This window comes from Mustela nivalis (assembly GCF_964662115.1).
Source record: "Mustela nivalis genome assembly, chromosome: 1".
NCBI lineage: Eukaryota > Metazoa > Chordata > Mammalia > Carnivora > Mustelidae > Mustela > Mustela nivalis.
Genome location: NC_139020.1, coordinates 83,711,853 through 83,735,110, shown reverse-complemented (window position 1 = coordinate 83,735,110; position 23,258 = coordinate 83,711,853). Strand labels below are relative to the sequence as shown.

The following is a 23,258-nucleotide window of genomic DNA, read 5'->3' as shown; positions in this document are numbered from 1 at the left end:
CTAAAAAAGGCTAACCATCATCTGAGCTTTCAGTGAGTCATAATCTTTGCTGGTGGAGGGTTTTGCTTTAGTGTGGATGGCTGCTGATTGTGGTTGCTGTCTTATATGGACTTGGTTCATGGTGCCCCAAAACAATTACAATAATAACATCACTGATCACAGTTCACTGTAACACATATAATAATATTGAGAAAGTTTGAAATATTGTAAGAATTGCCAGATTGTTACACAGAGACACAAAGTGAGCAGATACATTAGAAAAAACAACATCAATTGACTGGGTTGTTACAGGTTGCCACAAACCTTCAATTTGTAAAAAATGCAGCATCTACAAAAGTCAATAAGATGCAATAAAATAAGGTATGCCTGTATAATTTCAATGCTTTCTGTTTAACTTAATGGTAGACTATTAAATGCATATTTTGCTTGATGTCATAAAGCCATTTTGATTCTTTTTTCTTTCTAAAAACAACTTGTTCAGTAATTTTAAATCATTTCTTTTGGATATCCTTGAGAATTTGATACTATGTGAACAACACCAAGATTCTACTACCACTTGGCGACAACATGATCAAATTATTGTTTAGTTTCTTTTTAACTGTGAATGAACCTTTTGAAAGCCAAAACCACAAACCCCAAACTACTTGAAAAAGTGGTAAAAGTACTGGTTAATGTGTTTATGCTTATATCTGAGTCTGAATCTTTGGAGAAAAAAAACTTAAAATCTCTGAATTGGGGCACCTGGATGGCTCAGTCCATTAAGTGTCTGCCTTCTGCTTCCAAGACCCTGGCATGGAGCCCCAAGTTGGGCTCTCTGCTCAGTGGGGAGTCTGGTTCTCCCTCTCTCTCTGCCCTTACCCCATCCTTCGTGCTCTCTCATGTGTGCTCTCTCAAATAAATAAAATCTTGAAAAAAATGATAAGTAATAAAATTTCTAAATTGACTTCTGTAATTTCACAGTAGGTCAAATAATGGGCCCCCAAAGATGTCCATGCCCTAATCCCCAGAACCTGTGATTATGTCACCTTAAAAGGTAGAAGGAACTTTGACGATATGATTAAAGGTATGGACCTTCAGATGGTAAGACTATCCTGGATTGTTCAGATTGGCCCAGTCTAATTGTAAATCCTTAAGAGCAGAGAATCTTTCCCAGCTGGGTTAAAGGATGAAGGAGGAGGAGATTCAAAGTAAGAGCAACTCATTCTGCTGTTGCTGGCTTTAAAGATGGTGAAAGGGCTCCACAGCAGATGAATGCAGGTGCCTCTAGAAGCTGCCAGTGGCCTGCACAGAAATGAGGACTTCCATCCTACAGCCATAAGATACTGAATTCTAAGACCCTGAATGAGCAAGGAAATGGATCCTCCCCTAGAGCCTCTAAGGAGAAATGTAGACTTACCAACAACACCTTGATTTTAGCTCAGTGAAAACAGTGTTGGATTTATGATCTATGAGCCATTCTAAGTTTGTGGTAATTTGTTACAATAGTAATAGAAGATTGTGTCTTTGTAACTGAAATTCAGGGCCATGAGTATGTGGCAATGAGCATGTGGGTGGAAATACCCTGGGGAAGGCTTCCACCACCTTATTGTTAACAAAACTTCTATTAGTTTTATTGCTTTGACTTAAGAAATTATTCTTTTCAGGTCCTTTTCCAAGTATTTGGCTAGTTGAGAGCAGATTTCAAATGAGAGTGAGGAGAGAGGTATAAAATACTATTACACAGGGAGAGGGCCCTTTATGGAGAGAATTTGAGTTGGCCATAGAACACCGTCAATGTTTTGGGTATTTGGGGAGGTACCAGAGTCAAAACCAAACTGGCCAGCCTTAAAATTTTCCAAGATTGCTTTAGAAAAAAATAGTGCTAAACCTCTCAAAAGCATGCCCATCAACAACTGCTGTGCTCTTGCTCAGTGACATAGTGCTTCTTATAGGCAGCTGAAAGTAACATTGATGTTTTACTTGAATAACATATTGTGAATACAGATCACATTTGTGTTCTATAAACTTATTTTATAATTACTGCCTTTTCTATTGCTTTTTTTTTCTGTTCTTTGCTTATCTTGTGTTTTTAGAAATTATTTGTTCTTAACCAAGCCAAAATTAGTATTTGTTTACCTTTTCATACTCTGTATCCTAAGAAAACTGTGGTTGCTGCAATCAATTTATTGCTTTGAATTAGGGGGGAAAGATAGACTACTTCATCAGTATTGTGAAGGCACAAACTTTACCAGTATTGTGAAGGCACAAATAGTGATTAATATTAAACAGTTTAATTAGATAAACAAAAAAGCTTATATTTTGAGGAAATTAGCAACAAAAAATCAATATAACAAAAATAATGAAAACAAAAACCAAAATATAATGTGATAATCATAACATACCAAAAAAATTAATATTTTCATATTTGTATGAACCTGTGTACCTTTCAAGTCTTCGGACAGACCTTTTTTTTTTAATATTTTTTTTGTTAGGTAATCTCTATACCCAACATGGGGCTTAGACTTAAAACCCTGAGATCTGGAGTCACATGCTGTATTGACTGAGCCAGCCAGGTGCCTCTGAACAGACATATTTTATGAACAGACATGGTTCACATATATTTGTATGTATCTTTTTACTTTTTAGTATTGATGTTGTATACTTATTTTAGTTCAATATTATGTATGTCTCAAAACACTCAAACTATGAAAGCAAAGCATAATTTCAATAAAAATAGGTTAAGGGGGAAAGATAATGGCAGAGGTAGCATTTTTTAAAAATTAAGATATAACATATACAGTATCTTATGTGTAAGCACAGTAAATTTTTACATATGTAAATACCCAAGAAACCACCACTCACTGATATGAAAAATATTAACAACCCAGAAACTTTCACTGGGTTTCCTCCCAGTTAGTTACTCCTCTATTGTAACTGCTATTCTGACTATGTCATCATAGTTTAGTTTTGCCTGCTTGTGACTTTTATATAAATGGAATCATACAGTATTTTTACTTTCATCTAATTTTTTTCATTCAACCATATGTCTGTGAGATTTATCTATGTTGTTGGGTATAGTGTCATAATTTTTGAATCTTTTCAAATCTCCCCATAAAACAGAAAATAAGAGTATAGCCAACATTCCACAGACAGCCACTACAACAAAACTTAGATGATATCACATTCCTACAAACTCCCAAATCCAAGCGGTTTTCCAAAATAGTGGTATTTCGACATGTAAACATAGTCTCAGCATCTGTGTGTGAGGAAGCAGAGGAAAGACAGCTAGGCGTCTCAGATCATGAGAAAAGAACTCCCAATTTGCCAATAAATGCCTGAAAGTGAGACAGGCCAATCAGTTCAAATAGAAGTTGAAACTGGACAGAAATCTGTAGGATCATAGTCGCAGAACAGGATCTTAGTCAAATTACATAATGTTGCCAAAGATAATGAAGGCATGCCATAAATAGACAAGCCCTGCCAAATAATTCAAAACAAGTTGAAGGATATTAAAAACATGCAAAAGCTATGAAATAACCATATAAATCAAAACTAGGAAAATTAAGAAATGAGGTGACTAGAGAAAGGGAGACTAGAGATGGCAGAACTCAGAAGGGGATTATAAAAAAGGGAAAAATTATTACAGAAGTGAAGATGAAACTAGAAGGAATATAAGGCAAATAAACAATGGATATTGCCTTAAGGGATAATAGGAAGTAAAATGAAAACAAGGAAAGGGCAAAAGAGATAGAAAATGGTAGATACAGAAAATAAAGATGCAAAGTATATATAATAGTAGTCTTCAAAGGAGAAGCCCAAAGTTATGAACAGAACAAATACTAAAAGCTACCACTCCAGAAAGATTTCCTCAAACGTAAGGGATTTTAAATTGATATTGAAAAGGCATACTAGATACCTAGAAGAATTGACCCAGATAGCCAACACCCAGATATATGCTAAAAACAAAAACAACAACAACAAAAAAACTATAGGAGTTTAAAGAAAAAGAAAAAAATTTTGTGGACATCAAAGGAGAAGACTAAGTCACTCATACAGGGGAGAAAATGAAAATGTCACTAGACTTTGATAACAACACTTTATGCTAGACTATAGGTAAACATAGGATACTCAAAGAATAGGCGAACCAAACATTTTATATCTGGCCATTCTGAACTTTAAAGGTCTGAAGCAAACTGGTATAAACATGTAAGGACTCAGGGAATGTGGTTCCCATAAGTATTTCAAGGAGTCTACTGGAGAATTAGCTTCAGATTAATAATATGACTAGGGTTATAGCAAAATAAGTACTGATTGTGAGCACAAGATACATATTTACTGAGAACTAAGACAAAATGTCTGTGAAGGATACAGTATAATAGGTATCAGCTATAGGCACACATTGCAAAAATGGGAGTAGAATGGAAGTGTATGAAAAGTAGAATAAGGTTGCTTGCAGATGTTAATTGGGAATAAAAAGATACTACTTAAAATCAGACACAGGAAAAAGGGAAGGGGGAAGATATCTCTTAATTTTCATGTTGCTTATAGTGGACAACCACCTAAAACAATTAACAAATTCCTTAATATTAGCAAATATCCAGTCACTGTTCAAATTTTTCAACTCTTTTCTTTTTCAGTTTGTTGAAATTAAGATGCAAATAAGATACAGTCATTGTGATTGATCTTTAAGTTCCCCTTCCAAATTTTTTTCCCTTTGTAATTTTCTCTAGTTAAAGAAACTGGGTCATGTCCTGTAGTTTCCCACAGTCTGGATTTTGCCATCTGCAGTCTCGTGGTGTCATCTAACACGTTTTGGCCATACCCACCCTACATCTACTGTATCAGAAACTGGAGTGGGTCCAGTAATCTATTTTAACAATCCCTCTAGGTAATTCTAATGCACACTGAAGTTTGAAAACTAGTGCTTTCTGTTACTCTTCCTACTTTAGTTTGTTTGGAATTCTAATAATAAAAAGTGAGAGAGGAAAAATTAGGTTGATGAATGTGTAACAAGGAGAAACTTAGCATGTCTGACTCCATATTGCCTTGATTTCCCTTGCTTAGAAAGTTCTACTTAGCCCTGCACTCAGGCCTGTTACAGATAAGTTTTGCCAAAACTGCTTTTTACCCAAATCTAACTCACTCGAGATGAGGACGGATATACAGAAACTACATGACCAGATTCCTGTACTCAAAGATCAACTGATCAAAGACAAAGAGGTTACATGGTCTTTCTTTACAAACAAAATCACTCTCCTTGCCCTGTCATCTAGCCTCTCAACTTAATTGCCCTGTCAGGTGGTGGCAGAGCAAGCTTGGACTTGGTAACAATTGTAAAAAAAACAAGTTTACGCATAAATATGAGAAGCTGGATTAGAGGCCAAGACATCGGTCATGTAATTTTCTCAAGAGCTGGCAGATGAATTGGCAGGGTATTAATAGTGAGCCAGTTGTTAATGATAGTCTTAGACCAAATTACAGATTTTGCTTTTCTTGTAGAACAGTGGCTGTATGTTAAAATCACATAGAGAACTTGAAAAAAAAATGTACCCAGATCTCATCCCAAGAATTTCTAGACTTAACTGATTGGGTCCCTGGGTTTTGTTATCTTTTATAAAAGCATCCCAGGTGATTCTAATGTGCAACCAGAGTTAAGAACCAGTGTCCTAACTTTCCCATGCTTAAGAATCCCCGAAAGAACTCATTAAAAGTTTCCTGGCCCTCAAAGGAGTTGGGTCCATTAATTTACATTTCCTTTTTTTTTTTTTTGTCATATATCTAATTTTTTATTTTTTATAAACAAGATCACAGGGAATATAGATGCTCCTGGCCCAGTCATATCCTAAAGTAAGGGATAGTTGCCTTAAAGCAAAAGAAAAGTGTTAAATGTTAAGTGAGAGGGATATTTAAAAATTAATCTTCACGGTTCTTACTACTACTATCACTAAATTACATCTAGGGAGGCTGCCTTATTTCTTTCTAGAGTTTGAAACACAAACATGAATATTCCATGGCATATTTGGGGAAGAGAAGAGGCTTAGAGTATTAAAAGTCTCTTTATTTACTTTTAAAGATTTATTTATTTGAGAGAGTACAGCAGCAGGGTTGGGGCAGAGGGAGAAGGAGAGAGAGAATTTCAAGCAGACTCCCTGCTGAGCGTGGAGCCCAAATGGGGGCTCAATCCAATGATCCTGAGACCAGGACCCAAGCTGAAAGCAAGAGTAGGATAGATACTTAATGATGCTTAACTGACTGAGCCACTCAGGCACCCCTAGAAGTCTGTTTAAAGCACAGATGATAAATAGATCCTTTGACTTACCAATAATTATTAAATTTACTGACTGGACAAAATCACCTTATCTCCCAACCCCACCCCCCAGATTTCATAACTATTAAAGACCCATTCTTTGATGATTTGCTTGTGCTTGTATTTTTTTTTTTTTTTTTAGAAACTAATAGAGTCATCTAAAAGAAAACACTTCTTAATTTTAAATAAAAATATAAATATTTAATATAACATCTCATGGTACTGTTATATTCTTTGAAGTTTGTTTTTAGGGATAAGTTGCATGTTGCAGATGTCATTGTTGATGAACCTTACAGACTGAAAGAAGTCAGAGAAATATAGGGTGATGATAGTATTATCTACACATTTCTTTCTAGTTTCTCCTTTTAGTTAGGATCAGTCATCCAGGGGTTTTTAGATACATTTTTCTATGTTTAATTTTAGTAAAATGTATCTTTCTGGCTGATTTGGTTCTTTGGGTATTTTAAGATCATACTTTAGAGTAAATAGGTTTAAGGGGCACCTGGGTGGCTCAGTCAGTTAAGCATCTGACTCTTGATTTTGGCTCAAGTCATCATCTGGGGGTTGTGAGGTCAAGTTCTGTGTCAGGCACCACGCTGGGCATAGAGATAGAGCCTGCTTAAGATTCTTTCTCTCCCTCTGCTCCTTTCTGCCACTCCCAGTCCCTGCTCTCACATGCTCTTTCTCTCTCTCTCAAAAAAAGTAATATTTTAAAATATGAATCTGTGGTTTTAAAATAAGATCTTTGTTGCATCTACACCATGAGAATAGACTAGTTTTAGAATGACAGATGTGCCATAAGCCTAGTCCAATCTGTTTTGTATATTAACAATAAGCCTCATTTGCCTATACCAACCACTTAATTTTTATGTAAAATAGTAGTCATGCAGGATTTCATAATACTGTTTGTCAAACACAAATGAGTTGATTTCATTTTATTGCCAGAAGCATATTGTTGGTATCCTTAATGTTCTTTGTCTTATTTTTAAAAAGATGATTTCAACTATTATATATATTCTTTTCTTGAACTTGCTCTTCTTAATTTTAGAAAAGGAAGTTTCTAACATTTTCATACTGCTGAAGTGAAAGTTCGTTTATTACCTTCTCCTTGATAACTTTTTTAATAGGCATTTTATTATTTTTTTAAAGATTTTATTTATTTGAGAGAGAGAGCATAAGAGGGTGAGGGTCAGAGGGAAAGCAGACTCCCCGCTTAGCAGGGAGCCCAGTGTGGGGACTCAACCCTGGGACTCCAGGATCATGACCTGAGCCAAAGGCAGTCACTTAACCAATTGAGCCACCCAGGCACCCTATAGACCTTTTACTTAAGCAACAGATAGAGGTTTAAAGGAAGTGTCAGTGAGTGGAAAGAGTCATTCAGCATATTTATTGTATATATGAACTTTATAGGGAATTTAAAGTCTTTTTTGATAGTAGTGTGAATTAATGAATCTTTTTCTATATCTTTCCCATTTTCTCCACATTTTTTGGTCAGTGAGCCCATAGCTAACAATGAACACATTTGAAGCAGCAATATTGTGCAACAAAATAAATACCCACCAAGAGCAACCAAAAAATCAACAACAAAAAAAATCAAGACTTAATTTGACTTTGGGCTGTAAGGTTGGAAGAATGGGAAGAGAATGTATATCAATTTAGTCAAATAAATAAATCATCCTTTTAGCAAATATTTATGTCGCACCTGAAAAAAATGAAAGAAAATGCTTGTAATAGCATCTTTTTTTTTTTTAAGATTTTATTTATTTATTTGACAGACAGAGATCACAAGTAGGCAGAGAGGCAGATGGGGGGGGGGGGAAGCAGGCTCCCTGCTGAGCAGAGAGCCTGATGTGGGACTCGATTCCAGGATGCTGGGATCATGCCCTGAGCCGAAGGCAGAGGCTTTAACCCACTGAGCCACCCAGGTGCCCCTTGTAATAGCATCTTTTAAAAGTCTTTTTCTTACTGTCTTATTCACACACACACACACACACACACACACACACACACACACACAGAGTCTCTTTCATCCCAGTGGATGCTTACTGATTAGGTAACTTTCTCAAAACAGTAGTAGACTCTAGAAGAGATTATATTTACTACATTATGAAAAAAAAGAAAAGATCCATTAACCTATCTTTCATGATTTAAAATGTATATCAGAGATGTCTTAGTTATATTGTGTGTTTAGTTTCAATTTTTTAGTGACACTATTGGAATATTAAAACCAATCTTTCAGATGTAGGGACTATAGAGATCCTTAAGAATTAATAGCAAGGTATCTTTTTTTTCTTCTATAGAGTCTTTGTGTTAACCCGTTCAGTATTATTACTTAATAATAATAATGCTAATGGAAATGGTATGGGTGTTTTGCAGTGCTTGAGAGATTTTACATACTTCTGTTGTATTCTACTATGTACTTTAAAAATTACATCCATATCTTCTGTTCAGTACACATTTTAGTATGAAAAATATTAATTCTAGGATAAAGGCACAGTCTTTTAAAAATCATCTTAAAATGTTAATGTATGCTCAATTTAAAACTTCTTTAAGATTTTTTTTTTCAGTGTATCGATTTTTCTCTCATTTTTTCTTCTCCAGTGGTCATATGCCTTAGAAAAGCCCAACACTGGCAGCATATTTAACATCGCATGGTCAATTGATGGCACTCAGATTGCTGGAGCCTGTGGAAATGGGCATGTTGTTTTTGCACATGTGGTGGAACAACGCTGGGAGTGGAAAAATTTTCAAGTAACATTAACTAAACGAAGAACCATGCAGGTATGATTATGTTCCATGCCTGATTAACCTTGCTTCTTCTCTCGTCAGCTCACTATACAGAATATGGAATTATCTTCACTAAGTATATTTAAATCAAGTTTATAAAAATTCAGTTATATCGGAAATATTTTAACTAGGCCATTAATGACTTTTTTCATGACCTAAAGTTAAGAACCTCTCACCATTATAGAACCCAAGTGCCCACAGCTACTCTGGTGGTAGGGTTGAGGCAGGGATGGTGAAACTCAAAGCATTTAGGGAATGTATGGATTCAGTTGAAGAAGGGGGGGGAAGAAGCTGTGACAAGCTTGATCTTACCACTCCAGTTAGGGGCTGACCCCATGGCAGGCCTAACCTGCTAGTCACTGTCAGGGTTATATTATTTTATTTATTTATTATTGTAGAAGCTTATTTAACCTGATTTTTAAAAAAATTTTTTTCCTTTTAAGAATTACTTAGGCAAGCTAAAGTGGGAAAATGGTAAGAAGTTTTTACTGGGAATTAGGGAGAGAAAAACAAGTACTTTTAGAGTAAAATAAAACAGGAAGGTTAAAATGTGGCAGTGGGAGATAGGTGGAAAAGTCCAGTGGGAGGAGTTATCAATGCAATTATAAGCTTCTTAAAGGCACAGCACTGTGTTTCATTCAAGCCCAGTGTCTTACGTATGATAAATGCTCAACAAATATTTTAAAAGTTGGTTGGCAAAAGGTAGGAGGAAGGGGCCAAGGGCTATGTGCCAGTGGCAAACCCTCTGCCAGAGAAAGGTGAACCTGTACCTTCTAAGTCTTCTTCCTCCTATCTGTAGCTGTTGCCTCTGTCTTCATATTGAGAATCCAGAGTATTGTAATTATTTGGAAATATATGTCTTGTAATTTCTAGGTCTACTCAAATATTCTTTAGCTTAAGTATCTAGATTTTTAAATTTGAATAATATTACTAGATTAATAATAGTTAGCTCTACATTGTAGTTTTTCTTTGTTCTGTTCACTTATCTTTAAATTTTTAAACTTTTTATTATGGAGAATTTAATACCTACACAGAAGTAGACAGAACAGTGTAATGAGTCTCCAGGTACTCATCACCCAGCCCTAAAAACCATCAACCCATGATCAAGCCTGCCCCATCTATGTCCATATCTTCCTCCTTCCCCATTATTTTGAAACCAATTCAGATATATTTTATCTGTAAAATTTTCAGTATACAACTAAAAGGTAAGGACTCTTTTTTTAAAAAATATTTTATTTATTTATTTGACGGACAGAGATCACAAGAAGGCAGAGAGGCAGGCAGAGAGAGAGAGGAAGGAAGCAGGCTCCCTGCTGAGCAGAGAGCCCAATGCTGGGCTCAATCCCAGGACTCTGGGATCATGACCCAAGCCGAAGGCAGAGGCTTGAACCCACTGAGCCACCCAGGTGCCCCGGGACTCTTTAACATAACCAAAATACCATTATTGTACCTTAAAAATAATAATTCTTTAATATTATCAAACATCCAGGAAGTGTTCAAATTTTCAGTCATTTCCTACCTGTCACATTTTTTAAAGTTAATTTGTTTGAGTGAAGATCCAAAGTGGTTTACAAGTTGTAATTGGTTGACATGTCTTTAAGTCTCTTAATTTATAGATTCCCCTTCAATCTCTGTTTTTACCTCCTGCATTTTATTTGTTGAAGAAACCAAATTGGTTTGTTCAACAGAGTTTCCCACAGTCTGGACTTTACTAATTGTATCACTATGGTGTCGTTTGACATACTCCTCTGACTTCTCTATTTCCTGTAAATTAGTTTTTAGATCTAGATGATGTTATGTATAAATAGATATTGCTGTTAATTAACCTGGAAACCAAAACATTATTTATAGTATTGTATCTGTGACAAAAAATGTATTGTGAGTTTTTTTTTTAATAAGATTTTATGTATTAATTTGAGAGAGAGAGAGAGAGAGTGCATGAGAGAGCACAAGCCAGGGAGAAGGGCAAAAGGAGAGGGAGAAGCAGACTACCTGCTGAACAGGGAGCCTGATGCAGGGCTCAAATCCAGGACCCCACGACCTGAGCTAAACGCAGACACTTAACCAACTGAATCTCCCAGGTGCCCCGCATTGGGTGTTCTAATCAGTTAATTTGGGGACTTGATTATTTTATTCACATAGTGCATGGGGAGCTAGCTAATATAGTAGTGCTAAAATAAATTCTATTTTCAAAAATGTCCCAAGATGAGAATATATCTAGAAAGAGGAGTTTTTCTTACATAATAAAAAGGAGTCGTCCTTGAGATTAGAAGATTTTTACACGAGATAAAGTGAACAGTGGAGGTGCTAAAATGACTTTTCTAATCCAAATTCCCTTTATACTTAAAATAATGTTTCTAAATAATCTTTCAAAGTTTTAGAACTAGAGCACTATTTTAATTTTTTTAAAGGTCTTTTATTTTACTCTTTCAGTGATTATAAAACATTTGCGTTACACTTTTGCTAAGTTAGGCCTATTCAGTGTTTTTCTTAGAATACCTTCATTCACACATTCAACAGATATTTATGGAGTGATTCCTACTTGCCAGCCCTTGGGGTAGGCAATGGGAAATGAAGTTGTAATGAAAATAAATTTGGTCCCTGTTCTCACAGAACCTCCTAGATTAATATGTTGAAAAATCTCTCTCTCTTTTTTTTTCCCCTCATAAATTCATGTCAAATTGAGTTAAGGTAAATAGTGAAGAAAGAAGATTATTTCTTCACATGAAGTCGAGAAGTAGACAAGGCATTGTTAGATTCAGAGGCTTAAATGTCAACAAGATTTCATCATTTTCCCTTTCTTGACTTTCCTTTTCTCTATATTGGCTTTATTTTTACAAAACCTCTCCCTCATTTATGGCCTTGATAGTTCCAGGCTAACCTCTTTCAACTTCAAGTCCAACAAGAAGAGTGCTTTACTCTCCACAGTGATTCCAACAGAAGTCTCAGCATCAGGTCTCACGTGTCAAGATTAAGTTGAGTGTATTTAGTTTGTCGGGGAGGATGAGTCAACCTCATCTAAACCTCTTGGTTACTGAGAATAATGGAGAGAATGGTCCCCAAAGGAGAACCAGGGTATGTTTACCAGAGACGAGCATTTGATTCAGGGGAGACAAAAACCAACACATTTCCACTATGGTTTATCCTTTGGCTGTTTACTACCATACTGTACTAGTTATCTTTTTTTTGTTGCATAATAAATCACCCTAAAACTTAATGGCTTAAAATAACAACATTTGTTATTTCTCAGTTTCTGTGGGTCAGGAATCCAGGCATGGTTTAGAGAGGTTTTCTGGCTTAGAATCTTTCATAAGGCTACAATCAAGGTGTTGGCTAGGGCTTTAGTCACATCTGAAGGCTCCACTAGGGGAGGATTTGCTTCTAAGCTCACTGACATGGTTGTTGGCAGAATTCTGTTTATGATGATCTGTTGAACTGAAGGATTCAGTTTCTTGTTGACTGAAGGCCACTTTCAGTTCCTTATATGTTGGCTTTCCAAAGGGCAGCTGAAAACTTGGCAGCTTGCTTTATCAGAGCAAGCAAGTGAAAAGGGCCAGAGTGAGTGTAAGCAAGTCTTAAGTCACAGAGTCACAGTTTTTTATGCCCTGAACTAAGAAGTGGCACCTCATCATTTTTACCATATTCTGTTCACTGAAAGCAGACTGCTAGATCCAATCCACACACAAGTGGAGAGACATATCCATGAATGTGAATAACAGAAGGTGGAGAGCACTGAGAGCCACTTCACCAGCCCATTTATGTAACTAATGCAGCTATTCTGTATGCAGTTGAAACCAAGCCCATCCCGCCCTAATAGAAAATAACTTAGATTCATCCACTTATTCCATCCAGTTCTAAATCTCTGGTCTGGAAAACTATAACTAAATGTGAATTTTATTTATTCTTCTTCCTCTCCACTACCCACCCCCCTGCCCCAATATTGTTAACCTGCAGTGATGGGAAAACAGGATGACTGTGTTGAAAACAATTTGGAAAAGAGGAGAGGGAAAACAACACATTGTTATTACCAGGTCCATAGCTAAAATCTAGCTGGCCAGGAATATACTGAGAACTCTTTTTCTTTGCAGTAGAGTTAGCTGCTTGGTTAATTTGGCGACCCTGGTGAGCTTTTCTGGGAAGATCTCCCACTTGGGAGCATTCCCTTTCTGGGGACTGTACATTAAGCAGCACTTAGTTTCGTTGTAAGGGGTGGGGGCATGGATTGTCATAGGGACTGAACAATCACATATTTTTGTGTGTGTTTGCCTGGTTTGGAGTTTCACAATTTCCTTAGAAACTTAGTAGACTGTTGGTTGGTTTGTTTTTTATTAATACAGAAACCAGGGATCATGTTGAGTCCAAATTGTTAAATATAGAGCTGGACCTGGCAGTTGCTACCTGGCAATAGGCTTCATTTTTACCTGTCTCCCTGGACCTCAGCTTTTCTGTGTATGGTAACCTGGAGTGAGAAGTTTTCTTTCTCTGTCCTTTGCCTTCAGGCTGAATCTTAGTGGATGATGCTTTCTGAAAGAAATAGCTGATGTTTTTGTTAGGAAGAAATGCCTAGAAGGGAGAGAGTACTGGTGAGGGAGATGAAGCATTTCCCAGGTCTCCTCTTTACCTTTTTTTCCCTCTCCTGCTCCTCTCAGTTTAGCAAGGGGCACAATTTTGGCTTTTCATAGTTGGCATAATTCAAGATTGAGTTTTAGTCACTCTATCTTTTGTAAAGATAAGAATTAATAATAGAGTAATTTTGAGGATTAAATGAAATGATATATGTAAAACAAAAATAAATGTTAAGTATTGCTATGATTATATCTATGTATAGGATTAAATGAATATTCTGGAAATGTAGAAACAGAATTTTTGGGTTTATGTCAGTCTAAATATTGTGGTCAGGTAGAAGTATTAGGTGATACAAATATCAAGAGGCTAATCTTGGAAATGCCCTAAATTGAACAGAGTAAATGGGTGCATTTTAAAAAATCTCTCCCTCTCCCTCTGCCCCTCCCCCCCAATAAGTAAATAAAGTGAGTAAATAAATCTTTAAAAATAAAAGTAAGTAAGTAAATAAATCTTTAAATCTTCAAAGAAAATAAATATTCAGCACAGTACATTTCTGATGTGAGATTTAACATAGTTTTGAAATTATAACCACAATTGTCAGGGTGTTTTGTTATTATGGCTGACATGTTTTATTCCTTTTTTAGTTCTAGTGTTCTAGATTCACAAAAAAGCAAGCCCCCCCCCCCATTGGATGCTTTAGGCAAATATGAATTTTAAGAAACCTATTTGTAGTTGAATAATGGCATAGGCTTATACAATTGTACTGTTACATATTGAAATTCCCCAAACTGGTATTAACACCTAGTTTGTTTCACTGTGTATCATGTTGCTATAAAGAAACTACCATATAACTTCCTTTAAAAACTTTCATTCCATTCCATTAGCTTTAAAATGTTTTTAAGAGAGGATGGTATTATGGGCTTTTAAAAAAGTTTGTAGATTTCTGGTTAAGATGGTATCATTAAGTTCACACTAGGGAGAGGGACTTACCTGTGACTCCAAAGAGATTAATAATATATGAAATACATGTATTTTTAAAAAGACTTATCTCAGGACACCTGGGTGGCTCAGTCAGTTAAGCCTCTACTTTTGACTCAGGTGATGATCCTAGGGCCCTGGGATCAGGTCCCGCATTGGGCTCCTTGCTTGGTGGGGAGCCTGCTTTTCCCTCTACCTCTGCCTGCCTTTCCCCCTGCTTGTGCTCTCTCGCTCTCTCTCTCTGGCAAATAAATAAATAAAATCTTAAAAAATAAAATAAAAATAAAAAGACTTTTCTGGACTCAAAAACAAGGTAAACATCTCTGTGCAACAGAAATGGAACAAAAATGGAGAGTGTGGAGTGAAGTCTCTGACCTGCTGGACTCCTGGTCCAGAAGCAGAGTGGAAAAGGCAGGGAGGAGAGTGGCTCTGCTAGCTAATGGAACTAAAAGTACTTGAACCTGATTTAGGCCTCTTTAAAATCAGAGCATGGGGATCTGCAAGGTAGTTGTCTTCTCCCTTTCATGAAAGACCTCAAAAAGCCTTGGATTTAAATAAACAGAGACTTGCAGAGATGCCTCCTGCAGTCGTGGCCTGCTTGGTTCTAGGGGACCCATTCTCTTAGCCCTGGGGTTGTGTAGTATGCAACCTGCAGTATGCATCCATGGCTTTGCAGACACAACTCAGCCTTTTTACTGAATGCCCTCTTCACATTTTTGTTTCAAGTCAAAATTGGCTAATTCCTGAGAGCAGTGTTTCTTCTACAGACTTCTCAAGTAGAAGTGTTTTTCCCCTTTATGCCAGGTCTAGAGATTGAGTGGATGTCTTCCTTATCCTTCATTGCTGATTTCAGGCCACAATAATTTCTTCTTCCCTGAACAACACCAATCCTTTGAAGCACCTATGGTCAGAGTACTCCCCCTTTTGCAGTCATTCCCCTACTCACTGAAGAGTGAAGCAAACATATCAGTGTCTTTTTCTTTAATATAGTCCAACATTGCTGTTTTGTAGTAAGACTTTTTAAAAGTGTCCAAAAGATTAAACTGTTTATTTTATCATAACCATAGTAGCATTTCACATTTCTCTAGTTGTTTACTCAATGTATCTTTCTATGATAACAGGTCCCACTTCTCCAGTTATTTTCTGAATACATACTTATATGGTTGATTTGTTAATGTCAGGAAACAAAGTTTCACTTTGCATTTAGTTGATTTGTGTCTTCAGTCTTTTTAAATCTGAAACAATTTCTTCTCTTTCTTATTTGCTTAAGAAGCCAGGTGGTTTGTTCTGCTGAATTCTTCACTTTTTCCCATTTGCTTTCCTATGGTGTGATTCCACTTAATGTGTTCATCTAACCCCTGTATTTCCTGTAAACTGGTTATTAGATTTAAAGCCTTGATAAGGATAAAGAACACTTCGTAATCAATGCTGTGGACTTCCTGTTGCATCACATCAAGAGACAACATATGTCACCTTAGCTCTCTTTTAGTGATGCTATGGTTAATATGTTCAGGTATTGTAAGTCTTGGTTCATCAATCATTAAAAAAAGTCTGAAGAGTTCTTTAGGCTTTTACTTTAATATTTTTAACAGCCATTGATAATACTTGTCTAGAACCATATTTCACTGGGATTTGCAAAATGGTAATCTTGTAATTTTACCTTTCCTAACACATTTATTAGCTAAAGTTCTTCCGTGAGACACTGCCTTTTCAACCATTTGGTTACTCTGAGGTGAAATAGTTACAAAGTTATTTTCTGAATTTACCAATTTTCAAATAATGAGTTGATTTCCCCATGAATGTTGTTGTTGATGATGATGTTTTCATTATAAACTTGTAGATTTTAATATTTTAGAGAACCATTATTTAATGCTCAAATGGTCCCATCTTTGGCCTATCTTACCATATATATATATACACACACACACATATATATTAAACTATATCCCAAAATACAGTTTAAAATAACAACATCAATTAATATGTTATGAGTAGTGTTTTGTGTTTCTTGCTTTGTTTCTGTAACATAAACAAATCCATATATCACAGGTAGGGCCCATCCCCAACTCCTCAGAGCTCCTATTATTTCTGTGCCTAGCAAGCACCCCAGAAGCTGCCCCATCGCAAGGTGATGATGGACAGCAAGATGGCATCTGCTGGCAGGGTCATTCCAGTAGTCAAGCTACATACTCCATTAATATGGTACTCTGACAGAAGAGACAAGCGTAAACCCAGTGTATCAGAAGTTTCAGATCAGGAGGACTATCATTTCACTCTTCTTCAATTTCACAGCATTCTAAAGGGAGTAAATCACCAGATTTGCATGCATCAGGGTCCACCAGACACTGCAGAAATAATGAAAATATTACCTCAGAAATACAGAAAGAAGCTTGTATCTCAAGAAGAAATTGAATTTATCCAACATGGAGGTCCAGAATAATCACTAACAGTATGGCTGCTGTTTGTCATCAGACAAAAGAATGGTCTTTACAATAAAGGACTTCTAATGTGGCACATGAAAATTTATACAATAAACAACTTGAATAAACAGTATGTAAAAAAATAAGATATTGGAAATTTAGATACTTACATCTCCCAGTGTAGGTATCTTGGTCAGCTTCTCCATAAGCTTACCTAATTGTTTATATACTGATTTAAAGTATTCATTTAAGAAAAAAAAAAATCCATATATCTTCATATCCTTCCCTTCATTAGATGAAAGGTTTTATACTGTACACATTGTTTTGCATCTTGCATTTTTCACCTTACACTATATCCTGGAGATCACTCTATAGATCTTCTTTCTTTTTGGAGCTATGTAGTATTCCACTTTGTGAGTATGCTATAGTTTATTCAGTCTATCCCTTACTGATAGACATTTGGGCTGTTTCCAGTCTTTTGCTATTACCAATAGAGCTATAGATAGTTACAGCATTTCATGTGTGTGTTATTTTATGATTTTGCTTATTTGTCTTTGCAATAGAATTCTAGAAGTAAGATTGCTGGTCAAGGAATATATGTATATGTAATTTTGTTGTCTATCATGGTGGTAGTTTTCTGGGGATGGGAGTTGAAGAGCAGATAATAAAAATATAATATGCCTTATAGGTATAAGTGCTTTGAAGAAGTACTTAAAAGAAGTTTGGCTTTATCTTTTTAACTTTTTTCCATACTTTTTCTATAGTCACATTTTATTTAGAAAGATGATAACATTTTGAGGGAAATTTTTAAAAATTCTAACTTCTAGGTACAATTAATCTCTTTTTCTCTACTTCCACCTTTTACAATGTCCGACCCATTTTGGTATTGACAAGAGATTAGATAAATTTAGCTTGCTCGATGTTTTTCTTAATTTGTTGCAGATAGTTTATCAACTTCAGGGTTGTAAGCAGATACTGCCAAGGGTTAAAATCCTTGCGAACTTTATTCTGTTACTTTTATAATGGTTTGACTATCATAAGTAAAATTTTTATTTGTTTGTTGGTACTTAGCTTCTTTATATATTATGTCTGTCTATGTTTTAACATATGGAAATACTTGTGCCCCTCTGTGCAGCTTGACTTCTTCACTGTGCAGCTTTACTAATACCAACCACTCCATTTTGATTTTTTAAAATTATTATATCGCTTTTTATAAGAACTTAAATTTTAAAGTAAGACCTAGCCCTAAAAAGAGACATTCTTACTGTTTGGATAGGAATCATATAGTCTCTTTCCAACTCCTATATGCCATATATATTATTTACTATATCTCAGTGTTACAGCATTTTTCACCTTATTTCTCCATTGCTACATTGACATTCAGATTGGCTTTCAGGTTAGAAATCTACATTTCTAAGAAGTTTTTTTAATGTCTTTCTTTTCTTAGTTGACTTTTATATAAACCAAGTATGTTGTCTTATGGCTAGTTCCTACTGAATTCTTTTATATGATTAGGTAATCTAGAGTGCATTGAATTTTATGCTTCAAAATCTTGCTCACTTACCTAATTAAAATGCTGATGTATTTTAATGTTGTTTGTTGGTATTTCATTTTTCCTTGTTTAGGTTCGCAATGTTCTTAATGATGCAGTGGATTTACTGGAATTCCGTGATAGAGTCATTAAAGCATCTCTGAACTACGCACACTTAGTTGTTTCAACGTCTCTTCAATGTTATGTGTTCTCGTAAGCATCTTGCATTTCTTAAAAATTCAGAGTTTTGTCTGTGATGAGGAAATTTATTTTCAGCCTTTCCTATCAACGTGGTTTGGTTCTAAATTTAATTTTCTTAAAACCTCGCTTATCCTAACTTACTCCCAATCAAGAAGTGATTTTAAAATGAGCTATAACCAATGAAAATAAATCTAATAAAGTTGTGCATCAGAGATTAATAATCATTTTTATAATAGAAAATACTTTCTCTGAGAGTGTTTACTCTTTCTTTACTCACAGTCCTAAGGAATTTAGTATAACTTGATTTCAAAGTTCGGAGGAACAGCTGATAAGTATTGGGAAAAGGACCCACCTAGCCACTGGAAGAAAGGGAACAGCTAGCAGCCTGACAACAGGCTAAAAGATGTTCAATAGAGACACAAGGAGGTATTCAGGCTTAGTGTTCTAGCCTAGGGTAATCATGGATGTTCATACTGAAGATACAGAGTTGCCCAGAGATGATCAAGGAAAATATATTCAATCTGCTTTTTAGAAAGCCGGGAATAATTTCAGTACACCCAAGAAACTTGTGCTTAAAACAAATATACTTGGTATTTTTCAAAATCTAACTCAGTATGTGCTGATGAATGTTGAACTAGCTTTCTGGAAACAAACAAACCTGATTTTTCAGTGTTTGCCTATTTCTGTAATGTAAATACTTCTACCAAGGCTGATTTCAGGATACCAGTATGATGTCACTGAAAGCAGAATTGAAAAGAGATGCACAGTAGCGAGCTATTATATAGAATTGCCACCGTATAGATACAACAGATGTAAATAATCTCAAGTGCATAGATAATAGTAAAATGTAGTAAGATCATCTGGAAGTAATAGGTTTGGAGCACTTATCTTTGTATTGAATATAATTTGCTTAATTATAAGTTTATATAATTTAATTTTAAATAATAGCTCTGTTAAACAGTTGGCTTGCAGAATTCCTGAAAATATGCCAGTTGGTAGAAGCTGGCTCTAAGCATGCCCCCAGCTGACTTCTCACTATCCAGGAAACTCAAATCACCACTATGTTAACTTCCTGAGTTGTGAATAGTTAAGGATTGTTTTTTACATTCTGTGCTTATAACATCATGTGATTATAGTTTAATCATTGAATATAAAATTGAAGATAAGGACTACATATGTCTTACTCACAACTGTACACCCAGTATCCAGCACTATACTGTGTTCACCATGTATAGGTACTTAATAAAAAAAATTCTTGGATGAATAAATGAATCAAAAAACAAAGTATAGTGGTATCTTGGATTCCTAAGCCCAGTAGTACACAACACAAAGGTATCCAAAATGATTAACAGCAATACTTACTACAACTATATATTAAAAACTCTCACTCGGGGCTCAGTTGGTTAAGCCGCTGTCTCAGCTCGGGTCATGATCCCAGGGTCCTGGGATCGAGTCCCACATCAGGCTCCTTGCTCAGCGGTGAGCCTGCTTCTCTCTTTGCCTCTGCCTGCTGCTCTGCCTGCTTGTGTTCCTCTCTCTTTCTCTGACAAATAAATAAAATCTTTAAAAAAAAAAAAAAAACCTCTCACTCACTATATGTAAATCTGCTACTAATCAGAATCTGCAACTTAGGACAGCAGTCAAGAATTAAATGGAAGAAGCAGAGAAGAGAGGGGATAAAGAAACAGGTGGCTCAATTTAAGTTACAATATAACTTAAGCTAATATAATTTAATATAAGAAAATTTTTTCTCATATGAATGAGAAGGAGCAACAATAAGACTTGGGAAAGTCAAGAAATATACCAAGTTAAGTAGTTGCTATATAGGGGAGAGATTATAGAATGTGAAGAAACTTCACAATCACTTAGTGCACATAGTCATTTGAATAATTAATTTTCATGGAGTTGAGGAAAAATAGAGAAGATCTCTTCAACTGAGGGTTTGTTTGAAGAAAGGTAGGGCTCTTAACCATCCCAAATGATGGGTTTATTCTGCTAGTTTTAGTGGCAATGATGTAATGTTTGAATCCATAGGATTAGTATCATGTGTTACTTGTATTAGAAAAACTGCTTTTTAAAATACTGAAGAAAAGTTTGGCAGTTATGATTTAATTTTTTTTGTCACTCTACTTTTCATATATTAGTTAATATGTGGCAAAATATAAGACTGCTTTTCTTCTTTTCTGACTTAGACATGCCTTCCCTCTCTTGTCAAGACATTTACTAAGGTACAAAATTATTTATTAAAGTGAAATACCAGGTAGTGGGAATGAGGTAGTGCTGAGACCTATCATCACCAAAATACATTTCATTAAATTAAAAAACCTACTAGCATTTTTATTTTATTTATTTATATATTAAAGATTTTGTTTTTAAGTAAACTCTAAACCCAATGTGGGGTTCAGCCTCAAACTCTGAGATCAAGAATCATATCCTCTATTGACTGAGCCAGCCAGGGGCTTCAGAACACCTACTAGTATTTTAAATAACAACTATTGTTTATTGAGCACTATTATATTGTCTTTATGGTCATGGTCTAATTTACCCAGGGTGTTGAGTATTATTATTACTTCCATTTTACAAGATGAAGAAACTAAAGGATATACAGATTATTTAAGTAACTTACCCTAGGTCAAATTACTAAACTTCCTTACTAAAGGAAGAGCTGGGGTTTGACCACCAGTTCTTGATAACTGTTACCCCTTTTTATTAATAAAAATATAATTTTTAAAACAAGTGTGTAAGCAATATAGTGTTTTATATGAAAAGAAGTTCCAGAAAAAGTAAATAATACATAAGAGTTCTATGTTAAATTTTCATTTGATTTTTCAAATAATTTTTTAGAATTTAGAATTCAAGTAATTTTTAGAAAATTGCTCTATTCATCAGTGTAGCTTAGGGCAGACATATATATCCCAGTTGTCATAAATACCAGATATTTTTCAGGGGGACATTTAAAAAACTTCACAATCAGGCACCTGGGTGGCTCAGTCAGTTAAGCGGCTGCCTTCAGCTCAGGTCATTATCCCAGGACCCTGGGATGGAGCCCTGCATCGGGCTTCCTGCTCAATGTAGAGTCTGCACCTCCCTCTCCCTCTGCCTGCCACTTTGCTTTCTTGTGCTCTCTACCTTTCTGTCAAGTAAATAAATAAAATCTTAAAAAAAACAACAAACCTCACAGTCACTATTATCAAAGACAGAAGGTTAATTCTAATGACTACATAAATGAAACATGCTATGATATCTTTTCTAAAGTACAAAGCACAAATCTCTATCATACCTGCGAACACCAGGCTTACTAATTATTTGTAGTTTATTCATTGTTTTGCTTTGTGCATACATTTACTTATTGAAATGCATTTACTTACTGGCATTAGCCAGTATTAATTTCCCATCAGTGTGCCCACTTACTGTAGCCTTCCCCTTCCCACACTTTCTGGATCTGAATATAAGGTTTAATCTGATTTAAAGAATTGGTTTCATGAAAATAATTGAGAGGAATTCAGAATATATAAGAGTAATAAAACATTTTAAACTGAAATTTTGATGACTTGGGGTGGGTTTTCAGTTTGTAAATGCTCTCTCCCTCTTGCCTATCTTTGAATCATATTACACTGTAGAAACCAAAGGAGTTATTTGTTCATTTATTTATCCATTCATTCAAGAAGCATGGTCATAACTTACATTTATACAGTATTTTAGTTTACAGAATGCTTCACAGAAAAATTCATTTGGACCAACAGTAACATTGGGAGACCTGCAGGAAAAATGCTCATATTCATTATTGTTATTATAGTTTCTGTTTGTTCAAGATCTACTATATAAAAGGCAGTTAGCTAGGCACTTTAGGTGAGTTGCCATTATCTTAATTTTACAAATAAGGAAACTGATTATTAGAAGATTAAGCTGATTAAGATCATATAGCCGACAGGTGGTGCGACCAGATCGCTAATCCTGATCTGGCTAGCCAAAAATGTGTCCTTTCTTCCTGGAGCCATACTATTACTTTATTACTTTATCAGATGAGAAACGTAAGATGACTTGCCCAAATCACAGAGCTAATAAATGACAGAATATGTACTTAGGATTCCTCAATTCACATATTGTAATATCTAGAATAAACATTTGTTGAACATTTACTATTGAATACTTATTACTTACCTGGAGTTTGATTTCTAGTCAGGGATACAGCCATGTAAGTGAATGATTTCAGAACAATGTGCCTAGTCCTATAATAGAAATATATACAGTTATGGTGAAACTGATAATACTTTTTAAAGTGAATACTTATCTATTTATTAAAGAGTATTTGGTTTTTTAAAAAGTTAATAAATATCCATTTTATTTATCTTTTAGTACGAAGAACTGGAATACGCCACTTATATTTGATCTTAAAGAAGGAACTGTTAGTTTAATTCTGCAGGCAGAAAGGTATTTGTTTATCATGTTTGGCTCTTGAATATGGGGTTAAAATATTTCAGATTGCAGT

At 35.3% G+C, this 23,258-nt stretch overlaps 1 protein-coding gene and 1 pseudogene across 14 annotated transcripts in view; both read left to right on the top strand.

The window, feature by feature from the left end:
• Positions 1-23,258, top strand: part of IFT80 (intraflagellar transport 80) — a 125,284-nt gene that overhangs the window by 66,756 nt on the left and 35,270 nt on the right. For all 13 annotated transcript variants that reach the window (XM_082687568.1, XM_082687574.1, XM_082687571.1 and 10 more), the window contains 3 exons: positions 8,888-9,067; positions 18,663-18,781; positions 23,126-23,200. In XM_082687568.1, the coding sequence (XP_082543694.1) occupies positions 8,888-9,067; positions 18,663-18,781; positions 23,126-23,200 (374 nt within the window). The remainder of the gene's footprint in view (positions 1-8,887; positions 9,068-18,662; positions 18,782-23,125; positions 23,201-23,258) is intronic.
• Positions 16,681-17,089, top strand: LOC309842921 (alpha-ketoglutarate dehydrogenase component 4 pseudogene; annotated as a pseudogene). Its single transcript has one exon. The product of its transcript is annotated as an alpha-ketoglutarate dehydrogenase component 4 pseudogene (transcript).